General features: G+C 46.2%; 1 protein-coding gene across 1 annotated transcript in view; it reads right to left on the bottom strand.

Moving 5' to 3' along the window:
- Nucleotides 1–21,202, bottom strand: part of CSF3R (colony stimulating factor 3 receptor) — a 151,323-nt gene that overhangs the window by 35,618 nt on the left and 94,503 nt on the right. Inside the window, exon 12 of the mRNA XM_073562641.1 lies at nucleotides 5,842–5,988. Coding sequence (XP_073418742.1) covers nucleotides 5,842–5,988 — 147 coding nt within the window. The remainder of the gene's footprint in view (nucleotides 1–5,841; nucleotides 5,989–21,202) is intronic.

The following is a 21,202-nucleotide window of genomic DNA, read 5'->3' on the forward strand; positions in this document are numbered from 1 at the left end:
GCCAGGGTTGTCGCTGTCTGTGTTGTGGTGATCTATTTATAGCGGGTGCAAATTCATCCAGGGCAGTTTGAAGTGTTTCATTGTAATGCTTCAGTGCAGAATCAGGACATGAGAGGGAGGAGATAGGGGCCAATGAAGTTGACGTTGATATACCTGGACGATCATCTATCATCTATTCCGCCATGTTCGAGGACCACCTGCGGCGGTTGGGGCAGGTGCTAGGCCGGCTGCAGAAGTACGGGTTAAAGGTGAAGCCCCAGAAAGGCCACCTGTTCCGCACCCAGATCGAATATCTGGGGCATACCATCTCTGCGGAGGGTGTCAGACCATCCCTGGAAAAGGTTGCTGCCATCCAGGGGTGGCCTACCCCCGAGACAGTGAAAGACGTGCGGGCCTTCCTGGGGTTGGCTGGCTACTATCGTCAGTTCGTGAAGAATTTTGCACGCCAACCCCGAGCCCTGCAGGACCTGCTGAAGGGGCTCCAGCCGGGGCGAATGGACGGAAGATCCAGTGGCAGTAATCGCAAGAGGATGCGTTTTAAGATCTCAAAGCTGCACTCTCGGAGGCCCCGGTATTGGCATATGTGGATTTCTCACAACCGTTCATCCTGCATACCAACGGGAGCCTCCAGGGACTAGGAGCTGTGTTGTCACATGTGCAGGACAGCCGGGAGAAAGTGATTGCCTATGTTAGCCGGTCGCTGCACGACTCAGAACGCAACCCGGACAATTACAGCTCCTTTAAGCTCGAGCTCCTCGCGGTGGTGTGGGCAATGACGGAGCGGTTCGCAGAGTACCTGGCTCCGAAGTCGTGGTGCGGATGGATAACAACCCGTTAGCCCATTTGGAGAATGCCAAACTGGGGGCCCTAGAGCAGCGGTGGGTGGCTCGGATGGCCAAGTTCAACTACAAGATCATCTACAGACGGGGATCTGAAAACGTGCACGCCAATGCACTCTCCAGAATCCGACACACCACCCTAGGGAGGAATCGAGATGACGAACTAGAGGGGGAGGAGACACCGTTTGCCCTCACCACCGCCGCGCTTACAGTCAAGGCGCAAGAAGCGCCTCATCCGGGGCTCTCAGGAGGAATACTGGAACAGCCACGCGACAAATGGATTCAGCAGCAACAGGAAGATAGAGAAATTGGACTCCTGCGCCGATGAGTGGCCACAGACAAGTTGCCCACTGGCTCACAGAGACAGACTTTGACCCAGGATATGTTGCTGATGCTGCGCCAGTGGGAAAAGAAAGTCATCAAAAAGGGACTTGCCGAAGCAGCCGCCAGTGCGAGCTCGCTAAACCTCCCGCACAACGAGCCCCGGTGCAGACAATTGTAACATCAGCTCCCCTGGAGCTCCTCACGGTGGACTATATGACCACAGGTCCGGCCTATCAGGGGTACGAACATTGTCTCGTTATGGTGGACCATTTCACCAAGTTCGCCGTGGTCACCCCCACCCGAGACCAGACAGCGGAGTCAGCCACCTATACGATTTGTAAAAACTTTATCCAAGTGTACGGCTGCCCGCAACGAATACATTTGGACCAAGGAGTGTGCTTCCTAGGAAGAGTCATGGAAGAACTACATAATCTCTACGGTATCGATAAGTCTTGGACTACACCGTACCACTTGCAGGGAAACGGGGCCTGCGAGCGATTCAATCGGACACTAATCCAAATGCTGCGTACCCTGGAGAGCGACCGAAAGGCCCGCTGGCCTGTATACGCCCCTGAGCTGGTGTGGGTATATAATAACCGGGTGCACCAGGTGACTGATTACACCCCCTACTCATTGCTGTTTGGACGGGAAGGCAAAGGAATCACGGAAGTGGAGTTTAACCCGGAGGAACCTCTACCCTGGACCGAAGTATCCTCGTGGCACCGGCTGCAGACCATCCACCGAATCGTCCATACAAAGCTCCAGGATCTAGAACACCCGGGGGGAGCGCTGTCCCCACCAATTGACTTCCCGGCTGGGGATCGGGTACTCGTACTAGATCAACGCCCCCAAAACAAGTTAGAACCTCGGTGGGAGGAGAACCCGTACCAAGTGTTGCGCCGGATAAGCCCCAATGGGCCTGTGTGTGAAATACAATCGGAAAGAGACGGTGCACCTCTCACTCGTACTGTGCACCGAAATATGTTGCGCCCTTGTGCATCCACTGATCCCATGCGACCCGAGCCGATCACTCAGGTCCCCGACCCCCCGTCAACGGTCTGGGACCTGGATGACGAAGAGGACTTCCCAGCCACATCCGCGTGTCCTCCAAATAATGACATTGCAGCAGACCCAGTTAGCCTGCCAGAATCGACCAACCCACCACCATCCACCACCCCAGAGAGCTCCACCCCGGTCGAACTTAGACGCTCCGAGCGGTCAACAGCTGGCAAACCCCCTGAACGTTACGAACAGGACCAGTTCGTATGGCGACAAGAACTGCCGCCTCCAAAGACTAACTCGAGTCTACTAAAGCCCTCGCCCGAGGACTGGCGAGCATACAGGGTGGGGGAGTGTGGAAGAGAGGGTCCCCATCGAGTGTCCAGGTCGGAAACAAGGGGACCGTCACCTGAGTTCCGGGGGAAACTATTTACGGGGGACAGAGTTCAGGGACGGACCGTGGAGACTGACAGGTGGACTGGGGGAGGAGCCAATATAAAAGGGGCATGGAATGCGAGTCACAGTGAGTCAGCAGAACGAAACAGAAGGAGCAGGAGATCGTGGGAGCGACTGAGAGCCAGAGCAACTCACCCGAGCCAGGAAGGAGGCCAGAGACAGGAGAGATACTTCCCTTGGACATCAGTGGGACGGCGCCGAGACGACAGTCCGAGAACCGCTGCCCCGCAACGACCAGCGGCCGCCGCCGCCTTCCTCCTGCCCGCGGCGGCGGCCTGCCCACGGTCACCAGCGGCCGTTGCCGCCTCGCTCCTGCCCGCGGCTGTGGCCTGCCCGCGGACCCCAGCGGCCGCTGCCGCCTCACTCCAGCCCGCAGCTGCGGCCTGTCTCCCACCGCCCACAGCCGCTCTGCCCTCACCCGTGGTTGCGGCAAGTCCAGTGCCGTCGGCGGCCACCACTTTCCCGCTCCGGTCCACGGCAGGGGCTGAGCCTCTGCTTGCCACGGATTCCCTGTCGCAGCTGTTAGCTGCGCAGGTGGCCTGCCCCTCGCCACCCCACATCGCTGCCGCTTGCCCCAGCCCGGGGGCTGTGGCTCATCCGTCCAAGGACTCCGCCGGGGCCTGTTGTGCTCCAGTGTCATCAGAGCACCGGGGCGCTCGAAGATTTTGTCAACGCTTCAGCAACTGGGTCCAGTGACTGCTACGCCGAAAGACCACCATCCCGAACGGCGAGGGACGTCTGGATGGCTAAGTTGACTATATAATTAAGGACCCATAGTCGGCCATACCGCGGCCCTATAGTGACCGGGTATTGCCGGACGTAGTCGTGTTCTACCCCATTTGTGTTTGCTTGTATAGAGCTCCTGCAAGGGCAACCCTTGTTACCCCTTTTTGTTGGTCAGGCTGTGACTGAGGATAGTTACCTCTAGGCCTATAAATGTTATTATAAAAAGCACCAAACCGTCTAGTGACTCGTCACTGCATCCTGCGTACCTGCAAATACCACATCAATATGCGTAGATTGACTGCCATACACAGTAATGCAGTAGCCATGTTAGCTACTGGCATTACTGTGACTGGCTGGCCGCAGCATAGCTTCATCAGGTCTATCTAAGATCCGAGGACCCAGTGCTTAGCCCACTAAGCTCTGAAATCAGAGATTAAAATGAATATTCACTGCTTTCCTCGTCCATCTCTTGGCGCCAAGAGATGGATGTGGAAGCAGTGAATATTCATTAAGCTTAACTGGCAGTTGAATTATTTAAAACCAAATAAACACACACAAAGTACTTTATATAAAAGAACACTCCCTGACAATTCCCCTCATTTACCCATTTATTAGAAAGCAATAGTCTAACGTACTCCACTGCACCATGATCACCACTCCGACTTGCATAGCATTTGAAGCCCCGTTCACAGAATGAAACTTACTATGCTGTAGCAGCCGCTGTTGGTTCTCATGCTGAGGATAGCTTGAGAAGCGGTGATTTCAGGAAGGTTACTGCCAGTCACAGATGCTGTGTGACAGCCTGGGAAACAGTGTCTGTGACCGGTGGTAAACTTACTGAAGTCATTGCTGATTACAGACACTCCTGGCTTTCACTGAGCACTGAAAGATCTGGCAGTGTGTGACAGCCTATGAAGCCCCGTTCTCTGAACTGGGCTCCATAAGCTGGGATTTTGGATGGGGCTCATCGTGGGACATATATGTGGATTACAGCATATCCAATTTACTACTGCAGACCAGCGTGGGACTTTTTGGGGGAAATGAATTGGTGACAGAGTGTGTCTGTTTTTTTTGTTAAAATAAAAGACTTTTCTGTGTTTGTGTTTATTGATTTTTAATTACAGGGTTAGTAATGGGGGTGTTTGACTGACACCTTGCCATTATTAACCTTAGGGCTTGGTGTCAGCGCCAGCTGTTGACATAAACCCCTAATTCCATTACCCCAGTTTCCACCACACCAGGGCAATCGGGAGGAGGTGATACAGGGCACCAGAATTGGCGCATCTAATGTGATCTGCAAATTCTGGGGTGGCTGAGGTTGGTATTATTAGGTTGGGAAGGGGCCAATAACCATGAACCTTACCAGCCTGATAATATCATCCCACAGCTGTCTGCCTTGCCTTAATTGGTTAATAAAAATAGGGGGGACTCCACGTCATTTTTTAAAATAAATTATTTATTGCTAAAAACTACAGAAACTAGAGGCAAATGCAATGAGAGATGGCGTTTTTATCTTCTCTTTTCTATTTTGCATTATTTAGTGCATCCAGAGGTGTTCCCCATGTTGCTCCCATTTCAGCGATTTTCTGCCCCCCCCTAGACCTTCTGATAGGGTCTGCCGGAAAAATGCTTGAGTTTCTTATTGACTTCTTCATGCTCGTTACTCGAAACGAGCACGTGAGCATTACGATTTGCTTGATTTCAGTATCAAGTACCTGAGCATTTTAGTGCTCACCCATCACCAATAGCATCCTCTATAGATAACCGTAATTCACCTCAGGCGAAGATCACGTAACATATTTGTAACTGACATTGAGATTTAGCTGTAGTTACCGAGAAGAATCTCCAAAGAGTAGTCACTTGTAAAGTTAAAATCCCCAAAATTTATATTATCGGTCTAACTACAGATGGTTTAACCAGGATTAGTCAATGAGTGTGATGTTTTGGGCTGCATATATTCAATTCAATACTTGTGGAAACCTAACAAGACAGAAGAAGAATACTATTGCAACAATATTGGTAAATGTTGAGCCTGAAACATGAGTGAGCTGTCAATCAGAGTGATGAGGCAGGCAGTGGGCGAGGAATAGGAACACTGCCTTACAACAAGAAATAGGAACACTTCCTTACAACTCATTAGCATGCGATTTCATCTATGGATTTCTCTAACGCAGCAAAATATATTTCCACAAGAAATGTGCAAAAAAGATATACAGTATATCTTTGTACTGTGTTAGCCAGTAGATAGAAAAATATTTAGAATTGAGAGTCCTCAGTGGTGGATACCACTTTTCAGTTAGCCATTGAAAGGTATCAACCACTGAGGACTCTCAATTCTAAATATTATTCTACAAGAAAGGTAAACATTTAGTCATTAGTAAAACCCCTTTATACACATGCCATTTGTTTCGTGCATAAAATCCTAATGACAGGTTCTCTTTAGCACGGAGACATCTATTTTCTGCGCTATATGGCAAATGAATATTAGAACACTTACTATGTTCTTTTCCACTTTTTTCAATCCAGAAAACGGTGTAGTTCGTAATGAATCCGTTGCTTCTCTGCACAGGAATATGTGTCCACTCCACTTCCGCCTGGGATTTACTGACAGTTAACAATGTAATTTTTGGAGAAAAATCTGGTGCTGCAGAACAAAAGATATACTATACGGTAAATGGCAGGGATTCCAGTTACATTACATTACATGCACTTTAAAGATCATGTTTATTAGGAAAAGTTGCATCTTTGTCTATCTCTCTCTCATTTCAATAACCATTGAACCATAGTGGACTAAATGCATGGCAAAAACAGATACAGTTATGAAATTGTGGAGTCTTCTCATCAGAAGTTCAAGTATTTATGGATAATGGAAATTCAAGAGCTTTACAGAGAATTCTTAAACACACTTACAGTGGGGAAAAAAAGTATTTAGTCAGTCGGCAATAGTGCAAGTTCCATCACTTAAAAAGATGAGAGGCGTCTGTAATTTACATCATAGGTAGACCTCAACTATGGGAGACAAACTGAGAAAAAAAAATCCAGAAAATCACATTGTCTGTTTTTTTTTCATTTTATTTGCATATTATGGTGGAAAATAAGTATTTGGTCAGAAACAAAATTTCATCTCAATACTTTGTGATATATCCTTTGTTGGCAATGACAGAGGTCAAACGTTTTCTGTAAGTCTTCACAAGGTTGCCACACACTGTTGTTGGTATGTTGGCCCATTCCTCCATGCAGATCTCCTCTAGAGCAGTGATGTTTTTGGCTTTTCGCTTGGCAACATGGACTTTCAACTCCCTCCAAAGGTTTTCTATAGGGTTGAGATCTGGAGACTGGCTAGGCCACTCCAGGACCTTGAAATGCTTCTTACGAAGCCACTCCTTCGTTGCCCTGGCGGTGTGCTTTGGATCATTGTCATGTTGAAAGACCCAGCCACGTTTCATCTTCAATGCCCTTGCTGATGGAAGGAGGTTTGCACTCAAAATCTCACGATACATGGCCCCATTCATTCTTTCATGTACCCGGATCAGTCGTCCTGGCCCCTTTGCAGAGAAACAGCCCCAAAGCATGATGTTTCCACCACCATGCTTTACAGTAGGTATGGTGTTTGATGGATGCAACTCAGTATTCTTTTTCCTCCAAACATGACAAGTTGTGTTTCTACCAAACAGTTCCAGTTTGGTTTCATCAGACCATAGGACATTCTCCCAAAACTCCTCTGGATCATCCAAATGCTCTCTAGCAAACTTCAGACGGGCCCGGACATGTACAGGCTTAAGCAGTGGGACACGTCTGGCACTGCAGGATCTGAGTCCATGGTGGCGTAGTGTGTTACTTATGGTAGGCCTTGTTACATTGGTCCCAGCTCTCTGCAGTTCATTCACTAGGTCCCCCCGCGTGGTTCTGGGATTTTTGCTCACCGTTCTTGTGATCATTCTGACCCCACGGGGTGGGATTTTGCGTGGAGCACCAGATCGAGGGAGATTATCAGTGGTCTTGTATGTCTTCCATTTTCTAATTATTGCTCCCACAGTTGATTTCTTCACTCCAAGCTGGTTGGCTATTGCAGATTCAGTCTTCCCAGCCTGGTGCAGGGCTACAATTTTGTTTCTGGTGTCCTTTGACAGCTCTTTGGTCTTCACCATAGTGGAGTTTGGAGTCAGACTGTTTGAGGGTGTGCACAGGTGTCTTTTTATACTGATAACAAGTTTAAACAGGTGCCATTACTACAGGTAATGAGTGGAGGAAAGAGGAGACTCTTAAAGAAGAAGTTACAGGTCTGTGAGAGCCAGAAATCTTGATTGCTTGTTTCTGACCAAATACTTATTTTCCACCATAATATGCAAATAAAATGAAAAAAAAACAGACAATGTGATTTTCTGGATTTTTTTTTCTCAGTTTGTCTCCCATAGTTGAGGTCTACCTATGATGTAAATTACAGACGCCTCTCATCTTTTTAAGTGGTGGAACTTGCACTATTGCTGACTGACTAAATACTTTTTTTCCCCACTGTATTTCTGGCCAATCCCAATGAGTTATTTCCATCATTCTGTGGTGTCATAATTCTGTAAATACAGATTAATTTACTGTATATAACTATAATTCTTTTTCCAAATTGTTCTCTTTTGAAAATATCGCCCCCTAATGATGCTTCCGATGTAATTTATTTTCCATCCATTTCTATTGGATCTGTCCTCTTGTAGTTCTATTGCGATCAGTAGAGCATGTGCAGTTGTCTCTTTCTATTCCCTAATAGTATGCTGATATCTCGCTATGTAGGCCTTTTGACAGGCCCTGTCTAAATTGGCCCTTAGCTATGGTCAAGAGTTCCATAACTGTCCCGGGCACTTCAGTCCCTATCGGATAATTTAACACACATGTGTGAATCCAGCCTTGGACTGGATTTTTTTTCATGAGGACCATCTGTCAACAAAAATAACTGATGTCTGTAACCTTTAGAATCTGAGAGGTAACATTTCTCATTTTGGAGATTGACACACTTGACAGGCCAGGGTGAGGAGGCATATAGGCCTTGCAAGCTCCTCTAGGAAATTAAAAATGCAAATTGCAATTCCAGTTTGGCTTAAATCCTAAGTCATATGGCTAAGCACTTTAAAGGGTCAATATTTTAGGATTTCTACTTCCAATAGATGGCAAAAGTCCTCTTCCTCTTGTAACAAGGTGCGAGGTGGCAGCCATGGGCGAGGCACCAGACTTCTCCTGTCATGCCTCGGTGCACTACATGAAAGAATGGGTCCTGACTGCATGTTCATGTTAGTGTTGTGTGGGCCTTGCATCCGTGCAGGCCACCTTTAGCTAGTGGTGTTGGCTGGCCAGGACCACGAATTACACAGATTAATAAAGGAGACTTCCATTAAAATGTGGACTTTATTGAGCTTGATAAGGGTTATGTACAAGGGATAGGGAGTACACAATCTTAAGCATTTCTACTTCACAGTAAGAAGCATTTTCATTCCCACTGTATCCTTCCTCTGTAGTCTACTCCAAAGCTCTGCAGCTTATCTGTTTCATCTCTACATCACAACAACCCAGCTTCTATTCCACAGTCCTGATCAGCGAGTTTCTCGCTACTCAGTTACTTTTGACTCTAGCAAGCTCTCTGGTTTTTCGTGACTTGGCATTTCATCCGATAACGCCTTCTGGAATGTCTCTCAATCTTGTCAGTAACTCTTTTAGGATCTCGCTATGCGTCGCTCCAGTCCCTTGGCAGTACTGCACACTTGTTACTCTCTAAACTCTATCTCACTCTGCCCAGGAAGCATAGTCCTGTTCCCTATCAGTAAGCCCACCTCCTGTGGGCTAGTCCTAACCGTTAACTACGTCTGACACTGTTGTCTGTTGCTGGGCAGAACTTAGTTACACTACACTGTTATGATTGGGTCACCGAGGAGGAAAGCAAGACCAAGCTAAGCCACAGAAAACCAGAGAGGTTGGTAACTAAGTGAATTGCAGACCCCTGATCCTATCCACACAACTAGCAGTAGCCGTGGAGCATACCTACGATGATGCTAGATGCCTCGGCACAGCCGGAGAACAAAATAAGCCTAAAGCAAGAAAGGGGAAATCTAAACTACCCCAGAGCAGACCCCAAAGGAATAGATAGCCCCCAAACATATATTGTCAGTGAGACAAGATGAAAACACAAACGCAGTGTCATGACCCATGATCAGGACTGATATAAAGCACAGGAAACCTTTTTTCTTAAACTGTGCTTAAGTTTGGTTTTTGCCCCAGTGGCCATTAGGATTATTGCACTGTGGTGTCGTTTGTTCTAAGTTTGCCCCCGGTGGTGGTGAGCATCATTGCACTCTGGTTTCTTTAGTTAAGTGCACATGATTTAATGCAGGTGTGATTTGCTCTGGCTCTGCTATAAAAGAGTCACAGGTTTTGCAATCAGTGTTGGTGATAGTGTTCATTTCAACCATCCTTGGTGGAGGAAGGAGCTGGAGAGCATTCCTTGCAGCACTGTCTTAGCCCTGGTGTGGAAGGAGTCATAAGGGATTTCCTTGTAGCTCTGACAGAGCTTGGTGTTACCAATTCAGGAGGAGAGCTGCATTCTGGTGGTGAACTCTATTGCCTGGAGCAAGTGCAATAGAGTAAAGCTAAGTGGTGTTTCCCTGATTGTGTTTTTCTTTGGTGTGTATTAGTGCAGCGGTGGGGCCAGTGCCTGGGCCACCCTGCTCCCTAGCAAAGGGTAGGTGTAGGGTGTGCTAGGGCGACAGGTTCCTGAGCAGCGTCTGGTGCGGAACCGGCATAGGGAACGTTAGGAGCGTTAGGGACACTGACTCAGGGGAGTGCAGGAGGACTTCACGTCCCCTTTCCCTATCGCAGGGCCCACCGTTGTAACTGTTACCCCTTTCCCCGTGTCTTGTTTTAGTTACCGGCCTGCGGGCCGTGTCATACAGGACAGTATCACGTGCCGCGTCTTCTTGTTTTAGTTACCGGCCTGCGGGTCGCGTCACACAGGACGGGTCATCGTAACTCGCAGGTAGGAAAATAGACTGAGCAAATGATGGGGCCCACACTAACTAGACAGGACAGGAAAGGAAAGACACTGTCTGCAATCACGCAAAAACCCTGCAAAAATGCCCAAAATGTCTGATAGAAAAAATACTGAAGTCACTAGACTTAGCCCACTATATCAGCACTCTGGTATATTCTGAAAGCAGAGCAAAAAGAGGCCAATCTAATAAGGGACAAAAACAAACTTGCACAAGCAATAACATAAGGATGGAAATTCAGCACTGCCCCAGCCGGAGCTGGCTGACCACACAAAACTGAAATAGACAAAATCAGATCAAATGTGAATAATAGCAAAAGAACACTTAGCTGAGCATGCAGGGACTGAGCTGGAAACTAAGACCTCAGGAGGCAGGAAAAAAAATCACCAGCAGGGATAGAGGGAGTCGGCTGTCTTAAATCCAGTCAGAAACTCCAGATCTCCAGTCATCCTCCTCATTATCAGGTGGCAAGCCTCTGTTAATTAGATCAGCTCCATTACCTCCAGTAACCACCAGAGGGAGCCCGGAAAGAGAACTCGCGACCCCTCTGTCAATATAACCAGCTCCACTATCTTCACTAGTAGCCAGAGGTAGGCCAGAAAGCGAATTCACAACAGTACCCCCCCTTGAGGAGGGGGTCACTGAACCCTCAGCCACGCCACCAGGCTGATCAGGATGGGCCCGGTGAAAAGCACGAACCAATCTATCGGCATGAATGTAAGAAGCAGAGACTCAAGAATTATCCTCCTGGCCGTAACCCTTCCATTTGACCAAGTACTGGAGTCTCCGTCTGGCCAAATGAGAATCCAATAGTTTCTCTACTTCATATTCCACATTGCCTTTAACCAATACAGGGTCAGCAGGTGCCGCCATAGGAACTACTGGCTCCACAAACCTCTTCAACAGAGATTTATGAAACACATTATGGATCTTAAATGTAACTGGTAGAGCCAATTGAAAAGAAACAGGATTAAGAATCTCCAAAATCTTATAAGACCCAATGAATCTTGGCTTGAACTTTGGAGACGCAACCTTCATAGGAATATTCTTTGACGACAACTAAACCATATCACCCACTTTAAACCGGGGACCAATGGTCCTATGCCGGTTGGAAAACCGTTGGGCTTTTTCCTGAGAGAGGGACAACTTATCCACCACTTGGTCCCAAATCTGCTGCATTCTCTCTACCACAGTGTCCACACTTGGGCAGGTCGAAATTTCCACTTGCCCTGAAGAAAGTCGAAGATGAAACCCAAAGTTACAGAAAAAGGGCAACATCAAAGTGGCAGAACTAGCTCTATTGTTTAGCGCGAATTCGGCCAAGGGCAAAAATGAGACCCAGTCATCCTGATCAGCAAATATAAAACATCTCAAATAGGACTCCAAAGTCTGGTTTGTTCTCTCAGTCTGCCCATTGGTCTGAGGATGAAATGCAGAGGAGAAAGATAACTGAATTCCCAGTTTGGAACAAAAAGCTCTCCAAAATCTGGAAACAAACTGGACTCCTCTGTCCGACACAATGTTCTCAGGAATCCCATGGAACTGAACCACCTGTTGTAAAAACAAGGGCACCAACTTTGAAGAAGATGGCAACTTTGGGAGCGGTACAAGATGGATCATCTTAGAAAATCTATCACAAATCACCCAGATAACAGTCATTCTCTGAGAGATAGGAAGATCAGAAATAAAATCCATTGAGATATGGGTCCATGGCCTCTTGGGCACCGGCAGGGGCATCAACAACCCAATAGAACGAGAACAGCGTTTAGACTGAGAACAAGTCCCACAGGACTGCACAAAATTCCTGACATCACGAGATAAGGCAGGCCACCAAGAAGACCGACTCACCAAATCTCTGGTACCAAAAATACCAGGATGACCAGCCAACGCGCAGCAATGAATTTCAGACATTACTCTCTTCCTCCACTGGTCAGGAACATACAATTTTCCCATAGGGCAACGTTCAGGTTTGTCCTCCTGAAATTCCTCCAGGGCACGTCTCAAATTGGGTGAGATGGCAGAAAGAACTACCCCCTCATTTAGAATGGTAGTAGGCTCGGTCACAATAAGAGAATCCGCAAAGAAACTCCTAGAAAGGGCATCTGCCTTATCATTCTTAGTGCCCGGAAGAAAAGAGACCACAAAATTAAAATGCGTGAAAAACAAGGCCCACCTAGCCTGTCTAGGATTCAAGCGTTTGGCTGATTCAAGATAAATCAAATTCTTGTGGTCGGTGAGGACCACAACTTGATGTAAAACTCCCTCCAACCAATGTCTCCTCTCTTCAAATGCCCATTTCATGGCCAACAATTCCCGATTCCCCACGTCATAGTTACGTTCAGATGGGGAGAATTTTCGAGAAAAGAAGGCACAGGGATTCATTTTAGAAGTCACCGGATCTTTTTGGGACAAAACGGCTCCTGCACCAATCACAGAAACATCTACCTCCACCTGAAATGGGAGTGAGACATCAGGTTGCCGTAGAACCGGAGCAGAAGTGAATCTCCGCTTAAGCTCTTGAAATGCCGAGACTGCCTCTGGAGACCAATTCACCACATCAGCGCCCTTTTTGGTTAGATCAGTCAGTGGTTTGACAATACCAGAAAAATTACTTATAAATTTATTATAGAAATTAGCAAAACCCAAAAACTTCTGGAGAGCCTTCAAAGAAGTGGGCTGAACCCAATCATAAATGGCCTGTACCTTGGCCGGGTCCATTTCAATAGCCGACGGAGACAAAATAAATCCCAAAAGTGAAATCCTCTGTACACCAAAGAGGCACTTAGATCCCTTAACATACAGGGAATTTTCCCTCAAAATCCGGAACACAGTCCGGACATGTTCCACATGAGAATCTCAATCACTGGAAAAGATCAAAATATCATCCAGATAAATGATTAAATCTTATCAAAAAAGTCCCGGAAAATATCGTTCATAAAAGATTGGAAGACAGAAGGGGCATTAGTGAGCCCAAAAGGCATCACCAGGTACTCAAAATGTCCCTCCGGAGTATTAAACGCCATCTTCCATTCATCAGCGTACTTGATGCAAATAAGATTATACGCCCCCTGAGGTCAAGCTTGGTAAACCAGCAGGCACTTTTAACTCTGGAAAATAAATCAGAAATCAGGGGTAACGGGTACTGATATTTAACAGTGATTTTGTTAAGGGAACGATAGTCAATACAAGGCCTTAATGAACCATCTTTCTTGGCCACAAAAAAACCCCAGCTCCTAAAGGTGAAGAGGATGGTCTAATATGACCCTTCTCCAATGACTCCTTGATATAAGATCGCATAGCATCATGTTCGGGTACCGGTAAGTTGAAAAGCCGACCCTTGGGAAATTTACACCCGGGCATTAACTCTATTGCACAGTCATAACTCCTATGAGGAGGCAAAGACGCAGACTAACTCTCACTAAATACATCAGAAAAATCAGCCAAATAATCAGGAATATCATGAGACTGGGGAGAGGTGGAGAAAACAGGAGTGTCATTAAGAACACACTGACAACCCCAATCCATTACAGACACAGATTTCCAATCCAAAACAGGATTATGAGTTTGCAACCAGGGAAAACTCAGAACAATAGTATCATGCAAATTGTGCAACACCAAAAATGTACAATTTTCTTGGTGGTCCGGGGCGACCCGCATTATCACCTGGGTCCAAAAATGGGGTTTATTCTCCTCCAAAGGAGTAGCATCAATACCCCTCAAAGGGATAGGAGTTCGCAGGGGTATCATGGGAAAATCACAATGTTTAGCAAAGTCTAAATCCATCAGATTCAAAGCTGCTCCTGAATCTACAAAAGCCTTAGCGGAAAATGTAGGCAAGGAGCAGATCAGAGTAATTGCCAAAAGGAATTTAGGTTGTACACTGCCCACAGCAAATGTGTGCGCAAAATGTTTTTCTCGATTAGGGCAGACAGAAATAGTATGAGAGGCGTCTCCACAGAAAAAACACAGCTTATTACGCCTTCTAAGCTCCTGACGTTGCGCCCTAGACAAAACCCTATCACATTGCATGGGTTCAGATGTTCGTTCAAAAGGCGGCAACGTCTCTCGTGTAGTTTGTTTTACGTTCACGTAAACGCCGATCAACTTGAATGGCTAATGACATAGAATGAAGACCATAGGAAACAGGAAATCCCACCATAACATCTTTTATGGTTTCTGCCAAACCCTTCGAGAGAGCGCTGCTATAAGGCACTGTCATTCCATGTAGTAAGGACCGCCCACTTTTGGAATTTTTGACAGTACAACTCTGCAGAATCCTGACCCTGGTTCAATGCCAATAGGGTTTTAACAGCTTGATCAACAGCATTAGGTTCATCATACAACAACCCCAAGGCTTGAAAAAAATGCATCCACATTAGTCAGAATAGGATCTCCAGGTGTCAGAGAAAAAGCCCAATCCTGGGGATCGCCGCGCAGCAAGGAGATGACAATTTTAACCTGCTGCACAGAGCTCCCTGATGAGTTAGGCTTCAAGGCAAGAAATAGTTTACAATTATTCTTAAAATTAAAAAATTTAGACCGATCCCCAGAAAACACATCAGGAGTAGGAATCTTTGGTTCAACAGCAGATGATTGAGTAAGATAGGCAGAAATTCCCCGCACTTCAGCAGCGAGCTGCTCAACATGATCGGACAATTGCTTAATCTCCATTAAAGAAAAAAAAAAACCTACGGCCCCAGAGAAAAAGAGGAATATATATATATATATATATATAAAAAATTCTGACACTTTTTTTTTCTTTTTACAATTGTCTCCTGCTTTTGAGTACCATAGAATCTGCGGTTTAGGCTGGTGATTCTGTTATGATTGGGTCACCGAGGAGGAAAGCAAGACCAAGCTAAGCCACAGAAAACCAGAGAGGTTGGTAACTAAGCGGATTGCAGACCCCTGATCCTATCCACACAACTAGCAGTAGCCGTGGAGCATACCTACAATGATCCTAGATGCCTCGGCACAGCTGGAGAACTAAATAAGCCTAAAGCAAGAAAGGGGAAATCTAAACTGCCCCAGAGCAGACCCCAAAGGAATAGATAGCCCCCAAACATATATTGTCAGTGAGACAAGATGAAAACACAAACGCAGGTAGGAAAATTGACTGAGCAAATGATGGTGCCCACACTAACTAGACAGGACAGGAAAGGAAACACTCTGTCTGCAATCACGCAAAAAACCCTGCAAAAAATGCCCAACACGTCTGATAGAAAAAATACTGAAGTCACTAGACTTAGCCCACTATATCAGCATTCTGGTATATTCTGAAAGCAGAGCAAAAAGAGGCCAATCTAATAAGGGACAAAAACAAACTGGCACAAGCAGTAACATAAGGATGGAAATTCAGGACAGCCCCAGCCGGAGCTGGCTGACCACACAAAACTGAAATAGACAAAACCAGATCAAATGTGAATAATAGCAAAAGAACACTTAGCTGAGCATGCAGGGACTGAGCTGGAAACTAAGACCTCACGAGGCAGGAAAAAATCACCAGCAGGGATTGAGGGAGTTGGCTGTCTTAAATCCTGTCAGAAACTCCAGATCTCCAGTCATCCTCCTCATTATCAGGTGGCAGGCCTCTGTTAATTAGATCAGCTCCTTTACCTCCAGTAACCACCAGAGGGAGCCCGGAAAGGGAACTTGTGACCCCTCTGTCAATATAATCAGCTCCACTATCTTCACTATTAACCAGAGGTAGGCCAGAAAGCGAATTCACAACACTACACACTATGAACTACATTAATTTTTACACTATACATTCCCTATAACATTGCTACACACTATACATAATATGATAACAATACTTATCACAGTCTATACATTACCCAGGCAAGCAAAATAATACAATACAATTCACATGACACAATACAGCTCTGGCAAAAATTAAGAGACCACTGCACAGTTTTATAAAAATCAGCTTCTCTACATGTCTGACAGTCATTCCATTCCAGTGTCAGTTGAATTCCAACCAGAGGACACCTCATTCTACTTAATGTGCTTCTGATTAGGTGATCACCTGAATCAAATCTTATTTAATGAAGGAAAGTATAAAAAACACTGCTGTGGTGTTCACAATCCTTTTGCAATAGGACAAGCTGGATGGCAAAATGAGTGCTAGTAATATCCCAAAAGTAATAGGAATGAAAAAATAACTTTTAACCATGCCAAAGAAGTTGAAAAGAAAAGTCATGTGTGAGGAAAAAAAGGGCTCATTTCAGGCTTTACTAGCGGAGGGACACAGTGAGCAGCATGTTGCCTCCATCCTTAAAATTTCTAAGATGGTAGTCCATTACAACAAAGTCAAGCAGCAGACATTAGGGACAAGAAAGCTACAGATCGGCAGAGGGTGAAAATGACTCTCCACTGACTGGGATGAACGTCATCTTATTCGACTGTCACTCAGTAACTGCAGGATGACATCAAGTGACCTACAAAAGGAATGTCAAATGGCAGCTGGGGTGAAGTGCACGGCAAGAACAATTCCTTATAGGCTCCTAAAGGCAGGACTCAAGTCATGTAAAGGTAGAAAAAAGCCTTTCATCAATGAGAAGCAAAGGAGAACCAGGCTGAAGTTTGCCAAAGACCATAAGGATTGGGCCATAGAGGACTGGAGTATGGTAATCTTCTCTGATGAGTCTAATTTTCAGCTTTGCCCAACACCTGGCGTACAAGCCACAGTGTCTTGCACCCATTGTGAAATTTGGTGGAGGATCGGTGATGATCTGGGGATGCTTCAGCAAGGCTGGAATTGGGCAGGTTTATCTTTCTGGAGGACATATGAATCAAGCCACATACAAGGTTATCTGGAAAAAACATTTGGTTCCTTCTGCTCAAGCAATGTTCCCTAACTCTGAGGACTGTTTTTTCCAGCAGGGCAATGCGCCATGCCACACAGCTAGGTCAATCAATGTGTGGATGAAGGACCACCACACCAAATCCCTGTCATGGCCAGCCCAATCTCCAGACCTGAACCCCATTGAAAACCTCTGTAATGTAATCAAGAGGAAGATGGATAGTCACAATCCATCAAACACAGAAGAACTGCTTAAATCTTTGTACCAGGAGTAGCATAAGGTCACCCAAAAGCAATGTGAAAGCATGCCAAGACGCATGAAAACTGTGATTTAAAAATCATGGTTATTCCACAAAATATTGATTTCTGAACTCTTCCTGAGTTAAAACATTAGTATTGTTGTTTCTAAATGATTATGAACTTGATTTCTTAGCATTATTTGAGGCCTGCAAACACTGCATTTTTTGTTATTTTGACCATTTCTCATTTTCAGAAAATAAATAAAAAATTTATTGCTTGGAACTTCGGAGACATGTGGTCAGTAGTTTATAGAATAAAAGAGCAATTTACATTTTACTCAAAAATATAGCTCAAATCATACAAACTGAAAAGTTTGCAGTGGTCTCTTTTTTTTGCCAGAGCTGTATATATAAAAGACGCATGACATAATACACATGACGCAATTGGTGTCTTCAGGGGTAGGAATGGAACAGCATAGATCACCACCCTTACACTCTCCGAAGAGATAATTTGCATAACCTCTAGAATATAATGTGTCAGTGCTCTGTCAATGAACCCACACGAAAAACAAACACTGACATATAAATGAGCCATTAGGGCTTAATTAGACAAGCATAATATCAGTCTGTGTGCAGTCCAAATGCACAAGAGACCTTAAGCCCCCGTTACACACTGCAATATTGATAGCAATATTGCTGTAAAGTCACCGATTTTGTGACGTAGCAGCGATATTGCTAGCGATATCGCTGCATGTGATACTTACCTCCGACCGGCTCCCCCGCTGACTATCGCTGGACGCGCGAGAAGCTCCTGGACCATTCCTCGTCGGTCACTTCCTGCGGCGCTTCCTGTGGCGCCGACGAGCGACGCGTGGAGCCGGGCGGGAGGACGCAGGATCGCCGCGTCTGACAGGTAAGTAGCGATCCCCGTCCCCAGCGATGTCGCTGGTGAGATCTGCCTGTGTGGCAGCTCACTAGCGACCACTTAGCGATGTACCAGCGATCCTGACCGCGTCATATCGCTAGTCGGGATCGGTGGTGCATCACTAGGTGTAACGGTACCCTTACACAAACTGGAGATGGGCAAACTCTAGCTTATCTGCTACTACACATAAACATGTCTCTACACAGACCTCAGGTTTGCGTGGAAAAATAATCACATCACACCCTAACCTGGTCCGTTTTATGGATGAGAGTATTGCATTTAGTAGTATGCAGCCTTGTTACCCCTCTGCAATGCAAATGAGAGCACGGAGACAATCATGTTCACAATTTGGGGAAATGATTGACCTGATTTTAGTGACAACCTTCTAGAATGCCTTATTCACACACCAGTAGTTGATCATTATTTGCAAGCCCAAGTCAGGACTTGAATCTGCAGAGATAAAAACTGTGATAGAAAGATTCACAAGTTTTCTTTGTATTGGAGAAAATCCACTCCTGGCTTAGCCTTACAATTATCTAAAGGAATTTTAATAAGCATCCTGACGTTTGTAATTCACTGAACTCGGACACCACATGGACAAATTGCTGCCTAGTTTGTAGTAGTCATGAGAGATTTTCCAAAAAGACCACAGATATTTGTTGAAAACATTTCAGCCAGCAAAAATGTAGTTAATTTTACTGACCAGCCTGGGACATGTAATGGCAGACTGAGTACAACCTTAAGGGGGCAGACAGAAGGACGCCTCTTGTGAGAGGATGGCACTGCAGTGCACAGACTGGCCCGACACCTCTCCTGACCGGAGCCTGAAAGAGTGACATATTTCTTTGCAGCTGTCACGCTCAGGTTAGGAGAGTCAACAGTCAGTCCTATGATTCCAATGCAATCCTTGCACGAGCAATAAGGATGTCTGTCTGCCCCCTTAGACCATGTTCATCCGTTCAGTTTTGGTCAGTATTTTTCGTCAGTATTTGTAAGCCAACATCAGGAGTGGAACAGAGGAAGCGTATAAAAGAAAACCGTCACCACTTCTGCATTTTCCATCCATTCCTGGTTTTGGCTTACATATACTGATGTACAATACTGACCAAATACTGAGAGTGTGACCGTAGCCTTAAACTCAAAATCAGATAGAGCCGGCAGCTCAGGAAGCATGAAGGGGAGTACAGGAGGGGTCTGTAGCACTGAGGAGAAGCAGGGAAGCAGCGTGTTATTATTATTATTATTATACATTTTTATAGCGCCATTTATTCCATGGCGCTTTACATGTGAAAAGGGGCAAATATAGACAAGTTAAATAAACATGAGCAATACAAGACACACACACGTACAGAAGGAGAGAGGACCCTGTATGCAAGGGGTCACAGTCTACAGGGGTTGGCGAGGATACACTAAGAAAGGGTAGAGCTCGACGTGCGGCGGTTCAGTAGACTGAGGATCACTGCAGGTTGTAGGCTTATCGGAAGAGGTGGGTCTTCAGGTTCTTTTTGAAGATTTCCATGGTAGGCAAGAGTCTCATGTGTTGGGGTAGAGAGTTCCAGAGTATGGGGAAGCACGGGTGAAGTCTTGTATGCGGTTGTAGGGAGAAGAGATAAGAGGGGAGTTGAGAAGGAGATCTTGAGAGGATCGAAGGTTGCGTGTGAGTAAGTACCGGGAGACCATGTCACAGATGTATGGAGGAGTCAGGTTGTGGATGGCTTTGTATGTCATAGATAGGGTTTTTGAACTTGAGCCTCTGGACAATAGGAAGCCAATGAAGGGCTTGGCAGAGAGGAGAGGCTGGGGAATAACGTGGAGACAGGTGGATTAGTCAGGCAGCAGAGTGCAGGATGGATTGGAGTGGTGCCAGAGTGCTAGAGGGAAGACCAGAGAGTAGGAGGTTGCAGTAGTCGAGGCGGGAGATGATAAGGGTGTGCACTAGTATTTTTGTGGTTTCATGGTCAAGGAAGGCACGGATCCGGGAAATATTTTTGAGTTTGAGATGGCAGGAGGAGGCAAGGGTTTAGATATGTGACGTGAAAGAGAGGGCAGAGTGAAGGATCACCCTGAGGCACCGAGCATGCGGGACTGGGGAAAGTGAGCAGCCATTCACATTGATGGATAGGTCTGGTGGAGGGGTAGAGTGAGATGGGGGAAAGATTATGAATTCTGTTTTGTCCATGTTCAGTTTTAGAAAGCGAGCAGAGAAGAAAGCTGAAATAGCAGACAGACATTGTGGGATTTTGGTAAGTAAGGAAGTGAGCTCAGGTCCAGATAGGTAGATCTGTGTGTCATCAGCATAGAGATGATACTGCAACCCGTGGGATTCTATGAGCTGTCCCTGGTCAAAGGTGTAGATGGAGAAGAGTAGGGGTCCTAGAACTGAGCCTTGAAGAACACCGACAGACAGGGGGTGAGGTGAGGAGGTGGTGCGGGAGAGGGAGACACTTAATGTTCGGTCTGTTAGATATAATGAGATCCAGGATAGGGCCAAACCTGTGATGCCAAGAGATAAGAGAATCTGTAGCAGGAGGGAATGGTCCACAGTGTCGAAGGCAGAAGACAGGTCCAGGAGGAGGACAGAGTAGCGTCGCTTGTGACGCGCCCCAGCGGCCGTGGGAAACTCGGTACCGGGCCGGTAGTCCTTAAAGGGATGGGTCACAGTGGCGGTGAGCCGGTCCATGGCCCCAGGCGGTCATGTAAAATAGGTGGAATAGAATGGGAATAAAGTTTATATGTAGAAATTTGTGACGCCATATGTGGTTTGCGCTGCAGTGTTGCTTCTCTGGGACAGATGGTAAGATGCAGCCAAGTTGGTAAAGCTCTCCACAGGCAGAGCTGTAGTCCCAGGGCAGTTGAGAAGAGTT

Source organism: Dendrobates tinctorius, unplaced genomic scaffold (assembly GCF_039654945.1).
Source record: "Dendrobates tinctorius isolate UK_male_01 unplaced genomic scaffold, ASM3965494v1 ptg000015l, whole genome shotgun sequence".
NCBI classification, from domain to species: domain Eukaryota; kingdom Metazoa; phylum Chordata; class Amphibia; order Anura; family Dendrobatidae; genus Dendrobates; species Dendrobates tinctorius.